At 40.7% G+C, this 23,839-nt stretch overlaps 1 protein-coding gene across 1 annotated transcript in view; it reads right to left on the minus strand.

Annotated features, from left to right (window-relative positions):
* Window positions 1-20,161, minus strand: part of SEC23A (SEC23 homolog A, COPII coat complex component) — a 35,021-nt gene extending 14,860 nt beyond the window's left edge. Inside the window, exons 1-10 of the mRNA XM_044436147.1 lie at window positions 20,033-20,161; window positions 12,643-12,879; window positions 8,682-8,739; window positions 8,430-8,516; window positions 7,332-7,568; window positions 7,055-7,134; window positions 5,895-6,039; window positions 5,372-5,530; window positions 4,743-4,858; window positions 1,802-1,925 (exon numbers count right to left, since the gene is read on the minus strand). Of these exons, the coding sequence (XP_044292082.1) occupies window positions 1,802-1,925; window positions 4,743-4,858; window positions 5,372-5,530; window positions 5,895-6,039; window positions 7,055-7,134; window positions 7,332-7,568; window positions 8,430-8,516; window positions 8,682-8,739; window positions 12,643-12,863 (1,227 nt within the window). The 5' untranslated portion in view covers window positions 12,864-12,879; window positions 20,033-20,161. The remainder of the gene's footprint in view (window positions 1-1,801; window positions 1,926-4,742; window positions 4,859-5,371; window positions 5,531-5,894; window positions 6,040-7,054; window positions 7,135-7,331; window positions 7,569-8,429; window positions 8,517-8,681; window positions 8,740-12,642; window positions 12,880-20,032) is intronic.
* Between the last annotated feature and the right edge of the window lie 3,678 nt (window positions 20,162-23,839).

Consider the following 23,839-nt stretch of genomic DNA (forward strand, 5'->3'; position numbering starts at 1 on the left):
CAAACAGGTATTCTATTCAGAATGAAGCAGAATCAGCTGGCTTTTAAAAAATGCAAAACAGATTTAGGATACTCCTGGGCAGTTGGTTGCATGCTTTTCTCCAACCTTTCCCCAGCCCCTAACCACAAGGTCCCTTAATATTGCTACATCTCAGAAGTTGTCCCTAGCATGGCCAACAACTGTATCTTTGTGCCATCACTAGGACCCATGCAGTGCAATTCTACACATGTTTAATCAGCACTAACCCCTCTTTATATCAGTGGGACTGGAAAATGTGTAGGGAAGTATATCCTTAAATAACGCACTAGATCTGCCATAAATCGCTAGTGTATTCCTTATTAAATGCATTTCTTGCAGTAAAAGCACTTCCTGCACAACCAGGTTTTCCTACTGTTTGTGATAGACTGTGCTGCGGGGGTGGGGGGAGACTGAAGGTGTTCCTTCTCTTTTACAAAGTTAACCTTATTATTTATTTATTTACAGAAATCATGCTTCACCTTTTAGGTGAATACTCACGGGCAGCATTCAAAATCAAAACTACATACCAGATTGATAGAAACAATCATCAGAATAAAATAATCTGGTTAAATATTAGCAGTGGGCCACTAGATCATTGATGAACCTAAGGATTTGAACAAATACCTCCCTACCAGCCATAAAGTTCTAGAGATGTGAACATATGAAGCTGCTATACAAAGTCATGAATTATACTGACACAGGCTATCAGCCCACTCAGCCCTGTATTGCTGCTTCTGCCTGGTACTGGTTTGAGAGGGTGAGAATCTTTCAAGTGGAATCTCAAGAGATCTGATCTGGAGCCTTCTGCATGCAAAACAGGCTGCCTGTCACTAAGCTACAACCTCTCCCCAATATTATTTTGCTTCCTGAAGTGCATTTCCATATGTCCTCTTTGGCCTTGTGGGGTTTAGCTGGTGTCAGCTGCAGACAGCGATTTATACATGTGCATATGCACGCACACATACAGTAAGGGGGAGAAGCTGTTAGGAACCAGAATGAGTTTAACCTCTGCAAATATCCCAGTGAACCTACACAAGATTGTTGAGGGGCTGTTCTGGGGTCACTGAAAGAGCGAAGTCTAAAGCCTCCTTTCCTCACTGCCCCAGCAATCCAGTCAGGAGCGCCGCTTCCCTGCTACCATCAGCAGCAAAAAAGCAGTGATCCAGACATATCTGGACAAGGAAAGCATTTGCCAACAGAGGGTCACAGGGGCCATACAACAGGTGGTGAGGGCCTCATGTTGGGCACAGCTTGTGCACCCTGGTACAGATGTTGTGCATCTTAGGCAGCAGATCTGGATCTCATGATCTGTTGCATTAGTGCTTCTCTAGCAGAATGGAATGATATAGAGCCTTGTCTCTGTTCCAGCAACAGAGAAAAATTCTGTTGAATATTCAATACGTGTTGTGAGTAGAATCTAAATATACTTATCAGCATACTGTTCCATGCTAGAGGGTGAGCAATGTCTGCAAAGGTACATAAAAAAGACCCAGCTACCTATGGTGTAAGTTAGTCAGCAAAGACGGAATTTATAGCAGTTTTGCCAAGCAATGAATGCAGGATCACAGTCACTCTAAATTCAAGAGCTTATTTTCACAGTAAAGTAAAATACTAAGATCCTCGGTCTAAAGGTTTAAACTGAAATGCTCACAACAGTCACTGCTAGGAATAATAATACTTTACAATCGTGCTGTTACCTCTGACCAGCAAGCTCAAATGTGAACCTCCAGATTTGAAGAACACCAGGTCTTTAAAAATATTTATAGTAAATTCCAAATCTCACCTTGATTTCTAAGGTTCCTCCAAATCCCATCTTGAATTGCCCCTGCACATCTTTAGTAAACACACGCTGAAAGGTTTGTTTGAACAAGGATGTATTGAAAGAGTCTCCCATTACCATGTAACCCCTACATGAAGACAAAAATGCAAGAGACTTGATATACCAAAAGCGTCAAAGAATATTTATGCTGCAATTCAGGACTGCTCATTAATTTGTCACACTTTGCCATGCTAACACAGGCTCTTGTGAAGTCCTCTCCCTGCTATTCCATCGTATTTCTTTATGATACTACAAATATGTACTCAGTATTTAAAAGCAGCCACAAATAATCAAATAGCATTGTTCCTCTGGTGACACTGCCATATTAGTTTGTATGAGGTGACTTTTCTTTAATACCACTCATTCATGAGCACACATAACCTAGTAATACAACAGGCCACCAGAACTGATGCAGAGTCCCACAAAACATGTATTTCACACCAGACCACAGTAAACATAAATGACTTGGATCTTGAGAGATGTCAACAAGAGGAGGTCAAAGGTGAGTTTCCTCCCCTCAATCCCCCTCCCAAAAAAGTTTTTCAAGGCTCAGTGGGTCCTTCTTAATAGGTTAAGAATGCAGTGCACAAAGCTGAAGAGATTACCAAAAACCCAGCAGAACTACACCCTCTTTGCAAATTCCTGGCTTGTGTGACTCAGCCCAAATATTCCCTTCATTACTATCTACCAACCTTGCCAACAAGGCACAGGTATGAAGGTGGATACATGAAGCATAGTATGTTGCTTTTGCAAGATACCCCTTTAGAGGGATGCTGAAGCTCATTGTAGTAGATTATGGGAGAGAGAAGCAAGAGGGGCAGGGCAGTTGGAACATGTGGGTTGTGTCACTGTAAACCAAGAAGACACCTCCTGAAGGAGGAAAGATGCAGGAGATCCTTCCTGGGAATTGTTAGTCTGTAAGTAAATGACAGAGGCACCAGCTAGCTAAGTGGACAGCTTGCAGATTTTGTCATTTTAATGTATCCTTATGCTATTTGTTGTAATTTTTAAAATAGATTTGTTTCACTAACTGGGTTTTTGTCATGCAATTTTGTGTTTCACAAGGGCCTAAGGGAGTTGATTACCCTCCAAATGACCTAACTGTTCCAAATACTATCCAGAGTAACATCTGAACCTAGAACAAGGTGGTAGAGAAGAACAAAATGCTTCTCAGGATCCAGGCCAATGAATGCAATTCAGAGAAAGTCATGTCTGTTGTATTAGTGTAGTAGTTAGTGAACAAATTTTACAAAATGTAGCCTGTAATCATGTACATACTTAACTGTTAAGAGAACAGTGACCTTTACTTCTGAATAAACACATACAGAATTGTTTGTTTGTTTCCATACTATCCCATATCTGAAGCTTTCTGAGTGGTTAAGCACCAACTAATCTTTTCAGTCTGTTCACCATTCTGTTCAATTGCTACAGTATCATGACATCATCAGAAATACCTCCAGGATTTTGAAATCTACCTTCTGCACACTACTGAGAGTTATAAGCAAGAAACATGTTTGTAAAACAGAAAATTGTTATCAAGGCATGTGGGTAATTTGAAACATTAGAAGCATGTAAAGTACAAACTAGATTTTATTCAGTGATTGAACTAAGAATGCTGTAATCTTACGTACATTTACTCAAGAGTTAGTGCCATTAAACTAAGCAGGAACTTACTTCTGAGTAAGGAAACGCAGAATCACACTTTAAGTGCCAGCTCTTACAGGGAGGTGTAGCATCATGGAATGCTATAATTAAGCATAATGTCAAGTAGCAATGTACACCAAAAGAATTTCTGGAATGACTCCGTGCACAGGTCTAAACTATCATTGTAACTGGGGAAGACATTCTTTTCCCCTTAAATCAAGACTAGTTAGCAGTTGCACAATTTAAGAAGCGATTTTTTTTGTTTTACTTGGTTTACTTGCTTGTGTCATCAGGGGCCATCTAATTTGGCGTGGTGTACCTATCAGTCTTGCACATTATGCCCCACATTATTATTATTGTTATTGTTGTTGTTGTTGTTGTTGTTGTTATTATTATTATTATTACATTTCTATGCCGCCCCTTGCCGAAACCTCGGGGCGGCTTACAACACAATAAAATACATTGAAATACAATAGAACATAATAAATTACCATTAAATACAAAAATACAAAAAATACATTGAGTTACAAATATAAAATTATCAGTATAAAATAAGTAAATAAATAATATAGGAGGAGAAAAGAGAAGGAAGAAGAAGTGGGATAGAGGAGGAGGGAAATAGAAAAACTTGTCTAGAGATAAGAGAATGAACTTCATTTCATGCTACTTTTTAGCCCCATCATTCCATGATAGTCCTTGAGTACAGCATCATTAATATGAATTCTGAAGGGGAAAACTTACTTTAAGACTGCTTCCTCAAGTATAAATGTTAGTCTGTAAGACTAATAGTATAAATGCCTACAGATTCAAAAGTAAACCAGCAGAATATTTAAAATGGGCATTCTTATCAGTTCCATGAGGAGGAAAATGTAATTTCTCACTTGCAAAGAATGGGGCAAATTTATGTAAGTTCACTGAACATACACTGTGGATTGTAGTCAACTTTGTGCTACCAGGTATTTGCTAACAGAACAGGACATCCTCCCTCTCTCCAGCCAGCTGCACTCCTCATGCATCCCACAAATCTGCTTTTGGGCAGATTTGGATGGGATGGTGGACTGTGGAAAAGAAGAGGGAATTGTCCCCTTCTGGTTCCACTAAAGGAACTGTTTCTGGCAGCAGCATATCATTACTGGATAGATACAGCCTAATATGGCGGATGCTTCCTTAACAGACTCATTGAAAGTCTTTTTTCCAAGCAGACAAAAACACAGTTTCTTCATACAACATTTCATATACCACCTTAAAAGGCAACACGTACCCCGTGTAGTTGGGACAGCACTTCATCTCCAGAAGTCCAGTCTGATCTAATGCACATGCATAGATGTCAATAACATGACCTGTTGTGGCAGCACGATTTGCCAAGGCTTCATAATGCTAGGAACACAAAATGTAAACACATTTTGACCAATTTTTATTATTTATTTATTATTCACACTTTTTGGGCAGCCACCCATAATACAAGTAGATCTAACCTATATTAAGGTTCCTCCAACTTACAGTCCCCCAGATGTTTTGGGCCACATTTCCTAGAATTTTTAACTGTTAGCCATGCTTGATAGGGTTTATGGGAATTGGCCCATAAACATCTGGAGGGTCCAGAACAGTATATGAGTTTGAAAAGGGGAAATGGAGGAATATAATATGCAGGGGTTCTATTTGCTTGTATCTTCCTCCTCTTAGCTCCATCATCTCTAGCACTTCTCTAAACTATTAATCTCAATCTGGAGTTAATGAAAATTCATCAATTTACTTTTAGGGAAGTAAGTAGGTTCTAAACATTTTTAAATGTTTAACTTTGGAAAAAAGGCAATCGTTGGAAAATGTCATTTTACCTATTTACCACAATTTGAATTATAGAATTAAAAAAAATATATCAAGTGTGCTTACCTTTGTACTCTTTTTAACATATTTGGCATTGTCTTTTTCAATGTCATGCCAAGATCTTATAGGCAACTTAAGTTCATCCCCTACAACCATTCCAGGGCCCTGGGTGGCCGGTCCACCAATAAACATCATTATACGGGCACCAGTATTAGGGAACGTACACTGTGGGATAATAAGCATTTGTGAGGTCAAGAAATAAAAGATGTCATTTGAAATCATATTCAGAATTCGTCTTCACAATGTAAATGGCATATAACATTAATGCTGAGACAATTCTAACCAAACGCATCTGCTATTCATGGTAATTTTTCTGCAACTGCAAAGAAACATAGGTGAATGGAAAAAGCTTCAGAAAAGCCATTTCCTTTTTCTTTTTGACAATTGGAGTTAGCAACTATCAGAGTGTTCACATTTTAAATCAAACCTACATCAGTTTAACTCTTTTAAGCAACCCAGGAAGGTCTGTATTCTATGCAAGCCAAAAAGTCTGTGAATTTTCAGACAAATATAACAGAGAAACTGTTACCTCTAACAATCCTACAGCTATGGAAAGAGCCACTCCAGAAGATCGTAAAGGTCTTTTGCCCTGAGGAACAGGCCAAGGATCCCGCTGCAATTCCCCCAAAAGATCAGTGAGATTCATGTCAATTTTCTGTACTGGCTGTAAGAATCTGGAGACAACAAAAAAGTAAGCTAAACAGAGTTCCTCAAATGATGAGAAGTTTCTCAAATGATATTATACCATTTCTTTGTTAAAACCATCCACACCCAATAAGCATCTACAGTTCATTTGGATGGACTAATTTGATTTTAGTGGCCTAAATTAGGGACTAAACATTTTAAAACCTTTTTCAAAGTTTGAGAAAATAGGCACAATATTCATTACAATTTTAATTTCTCAAATTTGGAATTATCACTCACTCAATAGCTTCTCAAATTAGCAGAGTTGTAAACTTGAGTACATTTACTCGAAATGCCAAGAAGAACACTGCCAATATCTATTCAAGCACGCATCCAACCATATCAAGATATTCATAAGTAGAACTTACTAAAAAAATTAATTCACTGTACTATGCACTGTAAGTTTAATAGCAGAAGTATTCTGTGGTGTTCAACCCCATGAAAAGCACTTTAAGGTTAAAAATGTACCTCTTAATAGTACACATAAATATTTTACTCATTTATATTTGTAGCCTGTCCAATCCCCTGAAAGTCTTGAGAGCTAAAAAAAAATGTAGGAATAACTGTATAGTTCATTCTCTATCAACAGTTGGCGCTGGTTCTTATGGCATCAGTATTAGTAAAAACTGAGATCTGGATTTGGTTCCACCACAACAGTAACAGCAGTGATGAGCCGGTGTGGTGGTGAAGAGCACGGGACTGGGACTCAGAGGATCCGGGTTCTAGTCCCCACTCGACCATGGAGCCAACTGGGTGACTTTGGGCCAGTCACAGACTCTCAGCCCAACCTACCTCACAGGGTTGTTGTTGTGGGGATAAGATGGAGGAGGAGAATGATGTAAGCTGCCTTGAGCCCTTTGTAGGAGAAAGGCAGAATATAAATCAAAATATAAATAAATATAAAAATATAAAATGACCAGTGGCAAATTGGCACAGGGAGAGAGACCAAAGTTTAAACATATTTCAAAGTTGAAAACATAACTTGCTATCCATTTTTACAGATACCTGTTAGATGGGGGTGGCTGCTGTACCTGAGGACCACGACCCACTTGTGCAACATTCATTTTTGTAAGTCCTAACATTTCCTGTAGAGAGTACATTAAACAAAATAAACATTGAATATCCTCACACGTTCAACAAATCAATAAGACATTTCCAAAAAGGTTAAGACAAGTCATACCTCTCATACATTTTAGAGTCCTTTAAAGCCTTCACTATGGTGCAAATTATCGGGTTCCAATACAAGGCAGTCACAAAATTAGAACTATTGTTTATTATTTACCTGGAGCTGTTTTGCAGACAGGTCTTTTGTCCCTCTGAAGACATAACTCTTGGAAATTCCTTCACAACCAAGTTCATGAACCTGTACCATTCTCCCAAAAGTAATAAGTCCCACCAAAGCAGTTGGAGGTAGGAGACTTAAGGACATCTGCATGGATTCTTTCAAAGCTTGCAAATCTTCATCTTCCATACAAGTGTCAACAACATAAAGAAATATCAAAGGCATCTGAGGTCCACGCTTTAAGTAAAAGAGAAAAACAATGCAGTATTAATGTTACTGGAAAAAATTAGAACACAGTCTTGACAGATTTACACCCCAGACCAAACTCAGTCAATGCCATTGTGGAAATACACATCCACACCTGGCTTCAGAGTGCCTGTATGCACTGAGTAGTGTCTCTCTATTAATTGATTGATTGATTGATTAAAGTTTTTGTATGCTGTCCCCTTGCTATATAGCCTCGGGACGGCTCACAGTGCTATCTCTAACACTCTCTAATGCCTTGAATCATTCAACAACCATGTCCTGTGTCATTCAGGGCTGTACTCAGATAGATACCTCAATAGATACTGGCTACCGTCCACTGCATAACTGAGAAGAAGGGAGGTAGGTTTATTGTTAAAAAGACAATCTCAGAAACCTTTCAACAAAACAATAAATAACAAGAAGAAGGCTATACTGTTATGCTGTCTAGCACTTCCTATGCTTATAACAGACGTGTTATAAGCCACCAGAGAGCCTTTTGTCTAAGGAGTGCAGGATATAGGCATAATAAATAAATAAATAAATAAATAAATAAATAAATAAATAAATAAAGTTGGGTACTATCGACACTGACATCTCCATTCTGGTTAAAATATTTCTGGGATGTCATTTTATGCTCGTTCCATTTCTAAGCTTCACAACAGCTCTATGCTGCACCATATCAGAAGATGTTATAAAAGCCTAAGCCTGACCTATTCTTTATACTAGTAAGTTGTCAGCACAACTTTCATATACTGGGTTAATACATATACTGACATACTGGTCATCATAGTTCAACTGCAGCTGTGGCTTTGCTAGCTCAGCAATTCCAACAATTATAAGCATGATACTTACCTGTACTACATATTCAATACTAGAAAACTGAGGTAAGAGTTCTGCAGGCTGGTTCATCTCAGATATGCCAGCGTATGTAGGAGGAAACTAGAAAAGAAAGTGATTAAACTATATGAAAATGGAAAACACACCCCAATTTGAAACATAATTATCTAAACTGAGCTTTATTCCCCACTGTAATACTTCTACCACTCATTTCATAATCCTAAAACACATTTACTTGGAAGACAGTCTATATACATTTTATCTTACCTGATTTCTCTGGTAACAAAAATTGCAAGCCCATAGTTTTGCTCGGTAATCCACCTGGCTACAAAAATAAAGTTAAAAATGTTTTAATAAATATGAATGCAAGTCAGACACATCAAGGATGCTTTACACTCAAACACAAAATACAGGAAATACAAAGCAGTCTCAACTTTTACTCAGTCTCCAATTAATTTTCAAAGTTCCCTACCATAATCTTTTGGAGGTTCTTTGTTTTATTTTAGTTGGTCCTTTTTTATTTTGTTTTTTGATGCTGATTTTTATTTAGTTACAGTAAAATTAATTTTTATAATGTGTTTTATTCTGGACACTGTACTCAAACACATTATTAATCTGAACATACCTCTTGGAAAAGCAGGTTATAAATATTTAAAGGAATAAAATCTGAGTTGTGCCTTGTCATATTCAATAACAAAAAGCAGAACAGTGAAGGTACAATCCTGTGCAAATTTAGACAGGAAAACAGCCTACAACTCTTAGCATGCCCCTGGCAGTTATGCATAGGATTGTGCCCTTAGCCTGCTTAGCTTTATTATTGCATGTTAGTTAATTGATGAGCAACTCAGATACTATTGCAAAAGCATAGTGTTATTAATGTGACTTTCTTTCTGTGTTGTTGTTAGTCGTGAAGTTCTGTCCGACCCATCATGACCCCATGGACAACATTCCTCCAGGCCTTCCTGTCCTCCACCATCCTCCAGAGTCCACCCAAGCTCACACCAACTGCTTCACTGACTCCATCTAGCCACCTCATCCTCTGCCGTCCCCTTCTTCTTTTACTTTCAATTGTTCCCAGCATTAGGCTCTTCTCCAGGGAGACCTTCCTTCTCATTAGGTGGACAAAGTATTTGAGTTTCATCTTCAGTATTTGGCCTTCTAAAGAGCAGTCAGGGTTGATCTCCTCTAGGACTGACCGGTTTGATTGCCCTGCAGTCCAAGGGACTTGCAGGAGTCTTCTCCAGCATCACAATTCAAAGGCCTCGATTCTTCAGTGCTCAGCCTTCCTTATGGTCCAACTTTCACAGCCATACATTGCAACTAGGAAAACCACAGCCTTGAGTATACACACTTTTGTTGGCAGGGTGATGCCTCTGCTTTTTAGTATGCTGTCTAGATTTGCCATAGCTTTTCTCCCCAGGAGCAAGTGTCTTTTAACTTCTTGGCTGTAGTCTCCATCTGTGATGATCTTGGAGCCCAGGAAAATAAAATCTGTCACTACCTCCATTTCTTCCCCATCTATTTGCCAGGAAGTGAGAGGACTGGATGCCATGATCTTAGTTTTCTTAATATTGAGTTTCAAGCTAGTTTTTGCATTCTTCTCCTTCACCCGCATCAAGAGGCTCTTTAGTTCCTCTTCAATTTCTGCCATTAGAGTGGTATCATATACATATCTGAGGTTGTTGATATTTCTCCCAGAAATCTTAATTCCAATTTGTGATTCATCTAGCCCCGCCTTTCTCATGATGCACTCTTCATATAAGTTAAATAGGCAGGACGACAGTATACGGCCTTGCCGAACTCCTTTCTCAATTTTGAACCAATCAGTGGTTCCGTGTCCAGTTCTCACTCTTGCTTCTTGACCCGCATATAGGTTTCTCAAGAGACAAATAAGATGGTCTGGTACTCCCATCTCTTTAAGAACTTTCCACAATTTGTTGTGATCCAAACAATCAAAGGCTTTAGTATAGCCAATGAAGCATGTTTTTCTGGAACTCCCTAGCTTTCTCCATGATTCAGCATATGTTGGCAATTTGATCTCTAGTTCCTCTCCCTCTTCAAAATCCTGCCTGTACTTCTGGTAGTTCTCGGTCCACATACTGGAGCCTAGCTTGTAGGATTTTGAGTATACCTTTTGCCAGCATGTGAAATGAGTGCAATGGTGCGGTAGTTTGAACATTCTTTGGCATTGCCCTTCTTTGAGATTAGAATGTAAACTGACCTTTTCCAATCCTGTGGCCACTGTTGAGTTTTCCAAGTTTGCTGGCATACTGAGTGTAGCACTTTTACTGCATTCTCTTTTAAGATTTTGAAGAGCTCAGCTGGAATACTGTCACCTCCACTAGCTTTGTTGTTGCTCAGACTTCCTAAGGCCATTTGACTTCACATTCCACGATGTCTGGCTCAAGGTCAGTGACCACCCCATCGTGGTTATCAGGGACGTTAAGCTCTTTCTTGCATAGTTCTTCTGTGTAATCTTGCCACCTCTTCTTAATCTCTTCTGCCTCTGTTAGGTCCCTGCCATTTTGGTCCTTTATCATGCCCATCTTTGCATGAAATTTTCCCTTTATATCTCCAATTGTCTTGAAGAGATCTCTGGTCCTCCCTACTCTATTGTTTTCTTCTATTTTTTGCACTGTTCATTTAAGAAGGCATTCTTATCTCTTCTAGCTATTCTCTGGAATTCTGCATTCAATTGGGTGTATCTTTCTCTTTCTCCCTTGCCATTCGCTTCCCTTCTTTCCTCAGCTATTTGTAAAGGTTCCTCAGACAGCCATTTTGCTTTCTTGAATTTCTTTTTCTTTGGCATGGTTTTAGTTGCTACCTCTTGTACAATGTTGTGAACCTCCATCCATAGTTCTTCAGGCACTTGTCTATCAGATCTAATTCCTTAAATATATTTGTCACCTCTACTGTATATTCATCAGGGATATGATTTAGGTCATACCTGAGTGGCCTAGTGCTTTTCCCTACTTTCTGTACTTTCTGTAGTGCTTTTCCCTTTCTTTCTGTAGTTCAATGTATTTTAATATGTTACCAAAGTAGCAGACATGTGGATTTCAGAGGGATCCTTTAATGTAAGATACTGATTACTGCATATTAAAAAAAATCTGCAATGGACACTGCTAGTGCACATATGAAGCTCCCTTTAAACTCACCCAATCCTAAACACTCTGGCACCAGTCTAGCCATTGTTATATCTACAAGTCCAGGACATTAAATGCATACACTATATACTTCCACCCAAAAGCATTCACTTCAGTAGAGCAGAAAGCTGTACAAAAAGCTTTTTGTGCACATAAGGCTTTGAATCAGAAGCATTATGCAGAAATGGGGCAAAATCCTATGGGCTGCACCCCAACACTCATAAGCCCCCAAACTTGGGTGCTCACAAACATCCTATTCAGGATGGGAGGACCAGTGGAAGTAATTTTCACCCACCCATCTTCCCACCCTGCACTTCTCACTAGATGGGCATTTTTGCCTATCTAACCAGTGCAGGAAAGAAGACAGCTGGAATCCCCTCAGCACATATCCTAGTCTCTCTAGTCCCCTCCTCTCCTGCCTACCCAAATGCCCTTTTATGCCCTTTCTTGACTTCAAGTCAAGCTGGTGCTTTCCATGCTGGCTGTAAGAGAGAGGGGACTCAGAGCTCCTTTGAGGTCAGAGTGCTGTCTCCAAGCTTGGATCAGAAATCCAAAATATCCTATGGCCCCTCAAGTACTGATCCCTCCAGAGTACAACTTTACATTCTAATCATAGAAAGACTACTTTGAAATAAGACCTGTAAAAATCAATGGGTCTTTTTTTTTAAAGAATTAGGTCTGAAACCAGGGTATTAAGACCACTGAGAAAGATATTAAACAGTGAAAACTGATTTTAACAGTATATTTATTTTTCACCACTTTTAAAATGGCAGTCATGTATACCTTCTTGAAGCAAGAAATATTCTAGAGAAGGGACACATCTACAGATTCTATCATTCAAAAAATATGAGTTTACTTTCAAAGTGCATGGGCTGCATGAATTATGATGTTATAATTTTAATAATCCAGGAAATCAAATGCTTGTGACAAATCAGAAAACAAATCTATTTACTAAACTTTACCATAAATCCGACAGATAAAATTACAAGAAGTAATATTTTCTTGTCAATTTTAGCAAAAAAAACCTTAATAATGAAGTAGTAAAATATAAGTGAGATGTAAAAGTTGTTTACTGGGATTACCATAATGGATTTAGAACAGCACGACATGTTGTTCTACTGCACAGGACTGGCTCATACTGAATTGGAGGCAAGTCAGGCCGCTCTTTCAGTGGTGTAAACAAAGCAGCCACTGGAACCACCATTCTTGTGGCTTCAAGACGACTGGAAGGCCAGACGTTCCAGCTGAATCTAACGCCATCCCTGTCCTCATTCTGCTGAATGAACTCCAGGAAGGTTGCCATAATTACTCTCTTATTTCTGCAACAAAAATGTACATTAAATTGATGCATACAAACTTTAGAGCAAACTTCCCAAACTTTGGTTGGGCTGCTGCCCCCTTTCCTCTTGGACAACAACCCCAATGTCCCAGGCCTCTTTCTTTGTATTAGGTCTATTGTTCTACTGCAAATATAAAACAACCACAGCCCACCTGGACTGCCCCAGGGGGCAGTACCACCCACTTTGAAAATCACTACTTTAGACAATAAATTAGAAACCCTTGCCTATCTTCAAGGCCATTTAGATATCTGTGTAACCAGCCATCTGGAAGCATCAAGTACAATTTCCATTTGTCATTCAATTACATTGGGGGTGGGGAATAGTAACAGGGAGCTTCTGTCCTCTTTGGAAAGTGGAGGTGCTAATTTGCAATGCAAATACACAATGGGGAGGGCGGGAGAGAGAGAACACCTCTGCTCAAGGGAATGTAACACTTCAAAACATTACACCTATATAAGCTAAAATGGTAACTCTGAAACATATTAGCTTAGTTTCAAGCAATGTTATGTTGACAATATTATACTCATTACTATTTCATTTCAGTACAGCTACTACAAGCAAAGTTGTCATTCACCTGTAAGTTCTTCAACAAACTTGTTCAAACTCTTTTAATATACATGATACACAATAGGCACATATTTTATGTGCTTACTATTGATGCTACACACATTGGTTTAGTACACAAAACTTGGTGACCGTTTATCAGAAATGCCAGTAATGAACAGGGCAGAAACCATGTTCTATCTTGTTCAGTTGGGCAAAATTAATTGAAAAAAAGGATAATATAGTGCTGTCAGTGACATTAGTAAAACTTGGTACTGGTGGTTTTCTGTATGATTAACTGTACTGACTACTGAGACAACAATTCAGAACAGAAATGAGACAAAGGCAAAACAAATCCTGAATATAGCTGAGTGCTACAAAATTTGACAAAACTGTTCAATCGGCTTTACAGTGTTATGTATTTATTCTTCCATTTATATGCCACTTATTACCGAAGTCTCAAAGTTGTTTACAATCTGTCACTATCCAGTAACCAGTCCAAAAATCCCTCACATCACCTAGATTATATTTGTTATTTTAATACTACAACCTTTCAACACTTTGTAACACCTGGAATAGTATTTAGAGCCATAACTTACTAGCTGCCATTATGAAGAGCCATAAATTGTGAGACCACCAAGCATCTTTCTTCACTAAAGAAGGATGAATATACCATTATAGCTAAATTATCACTATGGCACTGTGTATGTTAAACCAACAGTTTCCTTTGTTAGAAATTATTTTTGGCATTCAGTCTTGTAATTCTGCTGCACATTTGCAAGTTTGTAATTACATTGTAAACTGCTGTGAAGCTCCTTTGGTTCAAGCAGCAAAACAAACTAAAACACAACATGAATAACATATTCCAAAATGGCAATACGCAGGATCTGACGTAGATGGGAAGACTTGTATCATTCATTCAGAAGCTTTCAACTTTTGCTTTCGACCAACCATGATTGATCATGGTGATTTTCACAATGTTATACTGGGACTCGGGAAATCTGGGTTCTAGTCACCACTCCGATATGAAGCTCCCTAAGTGATTTCTGGCAATCACTGATCTCAACCTTACCTACCTCACAGGATTGTTGTGAGGATAAAATGAAAAGGACCCCTACCATATAAGCTGCCTTGGACATCTTGCAAGAGGAAAAAGACAGGGTATGAAGGTAATAAATATATAATGCCCAATGAAAAAAAAAAGTTATTAACTTTAATTGATTTGGATGCAATTCTGTACAAATTTAGACTTCAAAAAACAGCCCACAGTTCCCAGCATGCCCCAGGTAGATGCTGGCTGGGGCATGCTGGGAGTTGTAGGCTTTTTCCCTATCTAAAAGTACAAAGGATTACACCTTTAATGAACAAATAAATTTCAAACTGTGGTGAATACTCCTAGTGTGTTTCTCTGAACTTCAATTAACACTAACTGCACTTTATCTTTAACTGCACTAACTGCACTTTAACTGCACTAACTGCCATTACATGAAATGTTAGATGAAAATGGAAGCAAAAGCTTCTGTTCTCCTTGTGGCTATGCTGGAGAAGAGAGGACAACTTCTGAATCTAGAAAATAGTGGACAAAAGAATAGTTTAGCACCTTCTTTAATAAACAATAGTTGTGTCTGCTCATCAATCTTCACTCAATAAATATGATATTGGATTTATAAATATATGTAGTTTCATGTATTGCATAGTTGGACTTTTGTCACCAAAATATTCATAATCAAGTTTATGCTGAAGAAATTTTATCAGTGCCTAGCACAGCTATTGCTGGGAGTGAGAAAGATGGCTTCTCTGGGTGCAGATTCTCAGGGTCTGCTGGCTGGTCTCCAGAACAGTCAGGAGGAGGAGGACGAGAAGTGCAGGAGGGGCCTGGGAATGCAGGCCATCCCAAGACACTGAGATGGGAAAGTGGAGATGCTTATCCAAAAGGCAGATTCCACAGGTGGGCAGGCTGTCTCTGGGAATAACCAAGATATATACTTGGCAGGAGGAGACTTGGAGCAGGGGAAGCTCTCAGACACAGCCAGGTCAGGCATGGCTGTTGACCCCATCATGCATCATCTATAGAGGAAGGTGGCCCAATTAGAGGATTGAAATCCAAAGAGGAGGCATGCCCATTTTCAGAAGGCCCTTCCATTTTCAGAAGGAGATGAGGACCAGGCATGTTCAAAAGGAGAGTTCCTGGAAATGAATACTAGATTGGGTTCAACAAACCATTCTCTGTATACTCAGAGATTCATTCTGGAGTTTGTGCATCTGGAAAACACTTTGGTCAATAAAGAACATTTTACATGAAAGGTCTGTGGCTTTGAATGTGCAAAGGAAAGAATGCTAGATCACAACAGCTATAGGTTTGCAGTTGAATTCTGCTTTTCCAAAGACACATGCAGCTATACATTCCCACTGAAAACTTAGTTCTATACATATTTGGTTGGATGTCCCAGGAAACTCCATATACCCAAGTCTGTGTTAAGCACAAGCCATTAACTATCAGGGAGATATGGGCTTTCTTTGCTTTAAACGCTTCCACTTTTTAAAGTAATTGTTCATCGTTTTATTGCCTGCTTACATGTTCAAGAAAGGGCAAGGTACACACAATTTATTAATTAGAATAGAAATCTTCCATTTTTTCAGTCTAGGACTCACCTTTAACCCCAATCTCTATGATACCCAGGTTTATATTTATTTCACTTTATTTATATATTCATTTACTAGATTTGTTTGAAAGCCATTCATTAGCATCATGCTCTCTGAGATTTATTGATCTTATATAAAACCCTTCCTTTTCCCTATTATGTTCTTCTCTACCTAACTCAAAAAATAAGATGACAGTGTCACCAGCGTACCTTTTCTTTCTTTTGAGAGTCCCAATTTCACAGTTAAATTCCATGAATTGGTATTTGAATTCTGCATCATAGATTGCATGTTACCAATGTGCCAAACAGATGCAGTTTTGTTCATTAAACCTGAATTTGCCAAATAATTTACTCCTATCTTCTTCCTATTTTTCGATCTGACTGGGCTGAATTGGAGCCTAACATTCCTTAAGGTGATGCATCTTGATAGGCCATGGTGTTTATACCTGATGAATTATGAACTATTTATAGAATTATAAAATATCAGAGTAGGAAGGATCCAGAAGAAGGTTCAACTCTCTGCTCACTGCAGGACCCCAAGTTCAACCAGCTATCTGTCCAGTTGCATCTTGAATGCCTCTAGTGCAGGAGAGCCCACTATTCCCCTTACCACCATACCACATACACCAAACGGCTTGGGACCAGGATACCTAAAGGAACACCTTTTTCCCTACATACCCTCCCGCCCCCTAAGATTGGCAGCAGAGGTCCTCCTCGGGAACCCTTTGAAAGAGGTCAGGAGACAGAGTACTCCGAGGAGGGCCTTCTCTGTGGTGGCACCCCGACTATGGAATGCGCTCCCTAGAAAGGTCCGCCTGGCGCCGTCATTATATGTTTTTCAGCGCCAGGTCAAGGCCTTTTTATTTGGCCAATATTTTAACACATAGTAATTTTAATTGTGAAATTATTTATTTAATTTATTCTAATGATGCTCAGTGTGGAATAGTTAATTTATCTTATTTTATTGAAGTTCCAAAATAATGTTGTAAGCCATCCAGAGACAACAGTAATGGACGGCATACATTTTTTTAAATAAATAAATACCCCTAGGTCATTGGTTCCACTGTCATACTGCTCCAAGAGTCAGGAAATTTTCCCTGATCTCTATCCAGAATCTGGCTTTCTGTAACTTGAGCCCATTATTCTGTGTTCTACACTCTGGGCTGATTGAGAAGAGAACCTGAACTTCCTCTCTGTGATAGCCTTTCAAGTACTTGTAGAGTGCTATCATATCTCCCCTCAGTCTCCTCAAGGCTAAACATGCCCAGTTCTTTCTATTCCTCCTCACAGGGCTTTGTTTTCAGCCCCCAGATCATCCTTGTTGCCCTCCTCTGAAACCTTTCCAGTTTCTCTGCATCTTCCTTGAACTGTGGTGCCCAGAACTGGAAACAGTACGCCAGATGAGACCTAACCAGTGCTTAGTAAAGGAGAACTAGTATTTCACGGGATTTGGAAGTGATACTTCCATTAATAAAGCCTAAAATAGCATTTGTCCTTTCTGAAGCCATATCACATTGTTGATTTATATTCAGCTTGTGATCCACAACAATCCCAAGATCCATCTCACTTGCAGTGTTGTTGAAACAAGTATTCCCCATCTTGTAACACTGCATTTGATTTCTCCTCCCTAGGTGCAGAACTTGGCATTTGTCCCTAAAGAATTTCATTCTGTTGTTTTCAGCTCAGCACTCCAACCTATCAAGATCACCTTGAATCTTATTTCTGTCTTCCAATGTATTAGCTATCCCACCCCAGTTTTGTATCATCTGCAAATCTGATAATTGTTCCCTGAACTGCCTCATCCTAAGCATTAATAAAAATGTTGAAGAGCTCTGGGCCCAGGACCAAACCCTGTGGTACCCCACTTGCTACCTCTCCCCAGCTCAAGAAACTGTCAAGGTATTTTATTGATAAATAAGCTTCATTTGCTTGTTCCCACCAATGTCTGAATCTGTCATCCTACAAATACACACTTGATATTAAAGAGGCCCCTGAATTTAGATTCTTCCAAATATATTTGGTTATGAATACAGTACAAGTAGGAAGTGGCTTTGTTAGATTAACGTATAAATGGCAATAGATAATGGGATCATTCCCACCCAAATAATGTAGTTTACTAGTATTTTACCTGGAATGTGAGAGATCTAGGTTCACAGGAAAAACTTAGCCACAGAGTGTGTTTGACTTTTAGAAAATAACTTTGTTATCCTTACTTTTCCACAAAAGGAGTTTGCTGTATTTCACTAGAATAATTAAACTTTATGCAAGCTTCTACATAAACCACTAAAAACTTTTTCAAAACTGTAATCTTAATATCACTAAAAGCAAGTATCATTCAATGTGGTAGTCTTACTTCTAAGTATTTTAGAATTGTGTAGTACACATCTGATCAAGAAGACAGGAGACACCATGTCACATAAATTGAACTACTTTCAAAAATGAATGATACACTTCTTATGTTTAGCCCTCCCTTTGAAAATAAATCTCTAATTCCATTTCATTGTACCTACTGAACCCAGAAAACACATGACTACAAAGAAATCCTTTGGAAGGGCTTTTTTTCTGAAAATTCCAGTGGATGATTGGTTAAAACAGCTTTAAAGCAATGCCTTTCAGTCCCTAAAGCCAAATGCAATAAAAAAAGGGTTTTTTGAAAAGTTAACTCATGAGCCAGATACTAAGTCACCAATGCATTGCTTTGCTATTTGTTTTTACCGGTTTTTCCTTTTTTAAAACTATCTGCCTGAATGAAGTTCATCTTTGTACAGTTGCCAAATCAGTCCTAGTCTACAAAATGTACATGCCACAATGTATTTGTTACTGTTCAAGTCACCAGAGCACAAAGCTGATTGAACAAAGTGTGTGCAATCACTCACTGAAAAAATGACAGTGCTTGGCACACACAGTACAAAACATTTTTTAAACGAATAAACTAGCAGTGCGAACAGAATTTATAAAAAGTTAGATGTCTTTCAAATCTCTTCCTCTAGTATAAGAAACCCCAATTTCTGCTCTGTAGTAAAGGTCCCTACTTCTTCCCCCCGTTTATCTTTACGTTTTACGGACTACGTACACCACTGTACTCGGTTTGCTGCATGCGGCTCATTTAATCCCCACCCACCTAAGTTGTTAAAAGTACGCTGCACTTTTATCTCTTAAGGCATAATCCATCTCGAGTCTGAAACAGAAAAAAGGCCTACAAAGGCCTTTTTTTCTATCCAAAACCAGCGAAGGAGTGCACCTCAGCCTAGTTTCCCACAAAAGGAGTTATTTTGACTCTTGAATTTGAGGCGCTGGTTAGGTTGCTCTCATCTGTGCCTCAACGTAACTGGGGGGACCAATTAATTGCCTTTATACTTTTGGTCTCGACACTGTCTGATCGAGGCGAAGCGGCTGAAAACCCGAATTATGGACCAGCTCCTCTTGACAGCCCCCGATTTCCAAAGCTGTGTGCTGCCTCGCACGCGCATATATGCACGCCATTCAATGGTGAAGCCTGAACTGAACACCCAACCTATCACCCACAGACAACAGCAGCAACAAAAACCTCACATGCGAAGGCTCTACGTACGAGAATGTGGAAATCGTTTTCGTTTTTTAAGCGGTATTAGGGCTACGAGGGCAGAAGGGGGCGGGAACGGAAAGGCGCAAACAGGCGAAGGCGCTTTTAATTTGCAGTCTTTGGGGTGGCTGGGAGAAAGCAGCCTCAAACCGCCACCCGCTGACACCCTGATTGGGAAAGACGGGCAGGAGGCACCGTCCGCCGCACAGAGCCTACCAGACACCGCCAGCGGCGGGGCTGCCCGGCCGAAGGGGCTCCGCTCCGCCTGCGCTCGCTGCCTCCGCCCGAGAAGCCTCCCTCGCTCGCTCCTGCCGCCGGGAACGAGAGCCGGCCCCGCTGTGCCCAGCCGGCTCAGCCCTTCGTTCCGGCCGGCCGGCCGCCTTACCTGGCTTCGCCTCCGCCCGCCTCGCCCGCTTCCCTCCCTCACACTGAGCCCAGCAGCCTGAGCGCTGCCGACGCAACCAACATGGCTGACGGGGAAAGCCGGTGCCACGTCAAAGGGCAGAGAGCGCGCACAGCGCGGCCGAGGCCTGATGGGGCGGGATCCAAGGCCGCCTCTCGCCCGGCCCTCCTCCGTGGGGGCGTGGCTAGGGAGAGGGGCGGGGACACCGGGGCTTCCCGCCCACGGCCCCGGCCCCGGCCCCGGCGCGGGGGCTGCTCAGGCCTGAGGAGCCACGGTCGAGACGGCGTGTCAGCTCCGCTCTTGTGTCGCTTGGCTGAAGGAGCCATCGTGATCGGGGCGGAACTGGGTGCCGAACGGGTCACCGCTCCTGCCCGTAGGAACGCACGTATTTGCATGTGCTAATTCACACGTGCGCTAAGGTTTCTCTGTGTGCGAGTCTTTAAAGGAGCGTGTTTCCTAAAAAAAAGCACTTGCAAGGGAATCGGGTGCAAGAGAGACCATCAGGGCCTCGGCACCTTTATTTCAGCAAGTGCCACGGAGAACAACACAGCGCGGTGGGCCAAAAAGCTGCCCAGAGTTTCAGGGATCCAGTAAGCCAACCCTAACACCGCTTCTGGTTATGAGGCTGAAATGTGTGTGGCTACTTCTGTTTTCCAGTACTGTCTTCTTAGGCTCTTCATTAGTTTCTCACCTAGGTAAACAGGGCTTCACTCCTCAGCCTTGCAAACCTGAAATCCTTTACTACATCTGGGGTTAGTCGTGCTGAAGTCAGTGGGACCAGCTGCTAAGTAGACTGGTATAAGGTGTGCTGTAAAACTATTTGCTTGCAGGAGAGACTGAAGTTCTCCTTGGGCTTTGCATTCAAACAGGCCAGCCTCAATGTTCTGGGTAGAGGCCAAAAATAGGGCAATCTGACATTTTAAGGACAACATTGCAAATTGCTTAACGATTTAGCAGAGGGCTCTGCACTACCCTTTGATAATTCACTCTTCTATGATTGGCAGCTAATTCTAATGAAACTGTGCTCCAGGGTATGTGTCTCCTACATCTAAGTTTGTGTTTTTCTTTCAGGTCTTCCATTTCGGTCCATTATCCTGAGCTAAATTACTTTGGACAGAATCCTACACAAGTTTAGACAACAGCTGATTGGGGCATGGTGGAGACTGCAAAGTTTTTTCCATCCAACATAGGCTATTTACATTTATTATATTTATGTATCACTGTACTTTTATGTCCTACTCTTTTTCCTCTTGCAAAGAACCCAAGGCAGTTTGCATGATCTTCTTCTCCATTTTTATTTTCACAACTGCCTTGTGAGGTAGGTCAGGCTAAGAGTCAGTGAACAGCCCAAAGTCACCCAGCAAGCTTCTTGAGTCAGTAAGGATTAGAATCTGGATCTCCCAAGCACTGCTCTTAACACTGTGAATTGATTCTGTCTAAGGATGACCAGCTCTTTGAATTGTTGCTGGTTTTTCCCCTCTATATTCAATTTATACTGCAGAGTTAAATCTGTTTAATGTTCAGATTTTAGTTTTATGATATTGAATTTTGTGAGCTGCACAGAGGTCTATACTGAGTGGGCAGCATATGAGTGTTGACAATAAAAAAGTAATTAAATAGATGAAAACTAATTAAATTGTACTACAGTTTGATTTCTTGTTCTGGTGTTCCTATTATCTTTTCTGCTGAAAAGACAATATAGATACTTTTACAGAAAGGAGCACTCCTAGGCAATTATGTAGCAGTAAATTTTGAAGTACAGAAGCTCATATTGTAGCCCCCAAATACCCTCAGGGGGAGTTCAGAACTGCATACCTGTGCACACTCCTCAAAACACAATACCCAACTCAGCAGAATTAGTTTGACAGTCACAGAATAGTGAACAGACAACGATGGTATAGCGGTTCATAGCATGTGGGACTCTGGAAGATGGGGCTCACATTCCTGATCATTTATGAAGTTTTGAAATTCACTGGGTGACCATGGGCAAATCACCTGGCTCCTAGCCTAGGAGTGACCTGCTCTGAAGTATACCACCCTAAACTCAGGAGAGGAAGAGTGGGATACAAAGGTGACAAATATTAAAGCATTTGGTAGTGCATAACCTGCTATTTCACATGCAGGTAAGGCTTTTTGACAGGTTGTTGGACAACTATGTTGCCTCATTACCTGCGAGATGTGGCAGGCTGTAAAAATCCTTTGTTTCTAGTCCTTATAGGGAGCGCCCTGCCTTTTTAAAAAATATATTCATTCATTGATTTATACTGTACCTTACAGTACACTCCTAGACGTATCTACTTGGAAGCAAATCCCATTGCATTCGATGAAGTTGATTCTTAAGAAAGTTGATATAAGATTTCAGCTTTAGCCTACTCACATGCACACCCATGGGATTTCTATGGGGGGCGGGTGGGGGGGGAGAATGGAATCTTTTCGGAACTTCCTCAGAAGTAGATCAACATGTTTGCTAAACAGTCTAATAGAGCCATCCTTCAGAATATGCAAAGAACCAGCCCAGTACCTAAAGAACCAGAAGGGTCCTGTGATCTGCAGTTGAAAGGTAGTGGCCTGATTGCTAGCAGCAGCCCTTGTGGGTGGGGAGATTCATTCTGGTTTCAGATTCTTGGCTGAGCAGATCAGAGGAAGCTGCCCCAGCTGGTCTAGGGACTTGGGATGCAAGCAGCCAAGCTGTCAGGGAGCAGGGGCTCTGAGCAAGCAAATAGGAATTTGGTGGCAGAGTTGAATGGGGGAGATCCCTACCTTTTTTTCTTTTTCTCCCCCCCCCCCACCACCTTAGTTTCCCCCTCCCACTTTGTTTTCTTCGTTGTAACACACTCCTGTTTACTGGTGGGACTGTCTTGTTAATCTTCAGGGAAAACGGGAGAAAGCACTGGTTGTTGCAACAGGCCCAGCAAGGTAAAATCAAAAAGGTAGCAAAAAGTATGAACAGAGACGACTCCCCAGTGATGTTTCCTGCCTGAGGTCAACATGGCCTGCAAATGCAACTAGTGCAAGCTAGTGGCCTTGTTAGAAGAAACTGAGAGCAGAGCAGCAAGTGTCTACCCTCAAGGTAATAAAAGAAGACGAGCTTTTAGACAGAGTGGTGGAACTGGAACAGCTAAGAGTAGTACAGAAGCCAGAAGTGCAACCACAAGCTGAGGCAGAAAAGGAGAATCCTAAGGGAAGGAAAAATGAGGAAACTCCCTGGAAAGGGGTGACAGGTGCAGAAGAGCTACCCATGGAAGCAGTGGAACTCTTGAACTCGGGGGAGCACCTTTATCCATGCCCAATCACAGTCTTCCAAAAAATGTAGGAAGAAAGCTAGAGCACAAAGCATATAGTCTTTGATGTCTATATATTAATGCCTGGAGTATGGGAAACAAGCAGCATGAATCTGAACTCTTAATACAGGAGGGGGATTACAGCCTGCTAGGCTAAGTGAAACTTGGTGGAATGACTCCCATGACTAGACTTCAACAGATGAAGGATATAACCTGTTCAAGAAGAACAAGGAACCGAACAGGAGGTGTAGTCACACTGTATGTTAAAGATACGTATCTTGCACAGAAATACAGGAGGATGAGCTTACTAGTCCCATCAGGAGCATCTGGATTATTCTAAATAGAGCAAGGAATAAAGGAAACACAGTAGTTGGAATCTATTCGCCAGTCAAGAAGACAAGGATGAAACTTTTGAAAAGCAAATTCTCAGTGCTTCAAGGAGGCCTGATGTTGTCATTAGAGCTGGGGTCTCAAACTCAACTTACCTGGGGGCCACTGGAAGTAGAGT

Source organism: Varanus komodoensis, unplaced genomic scaffold (assembly GCF_004798865.1).
Source record: "Varanus komodoensis strain SLA01 unplaced genomic scaffold, ASM479886v1 scaffold3, whole genome shotgun sequence".
Lineage (NCBI taxonomy): Eukaryota > Metazoa > Chordata > Lepidosauria > Squamata > Varanidae > Varanus > Varanus komodoensis.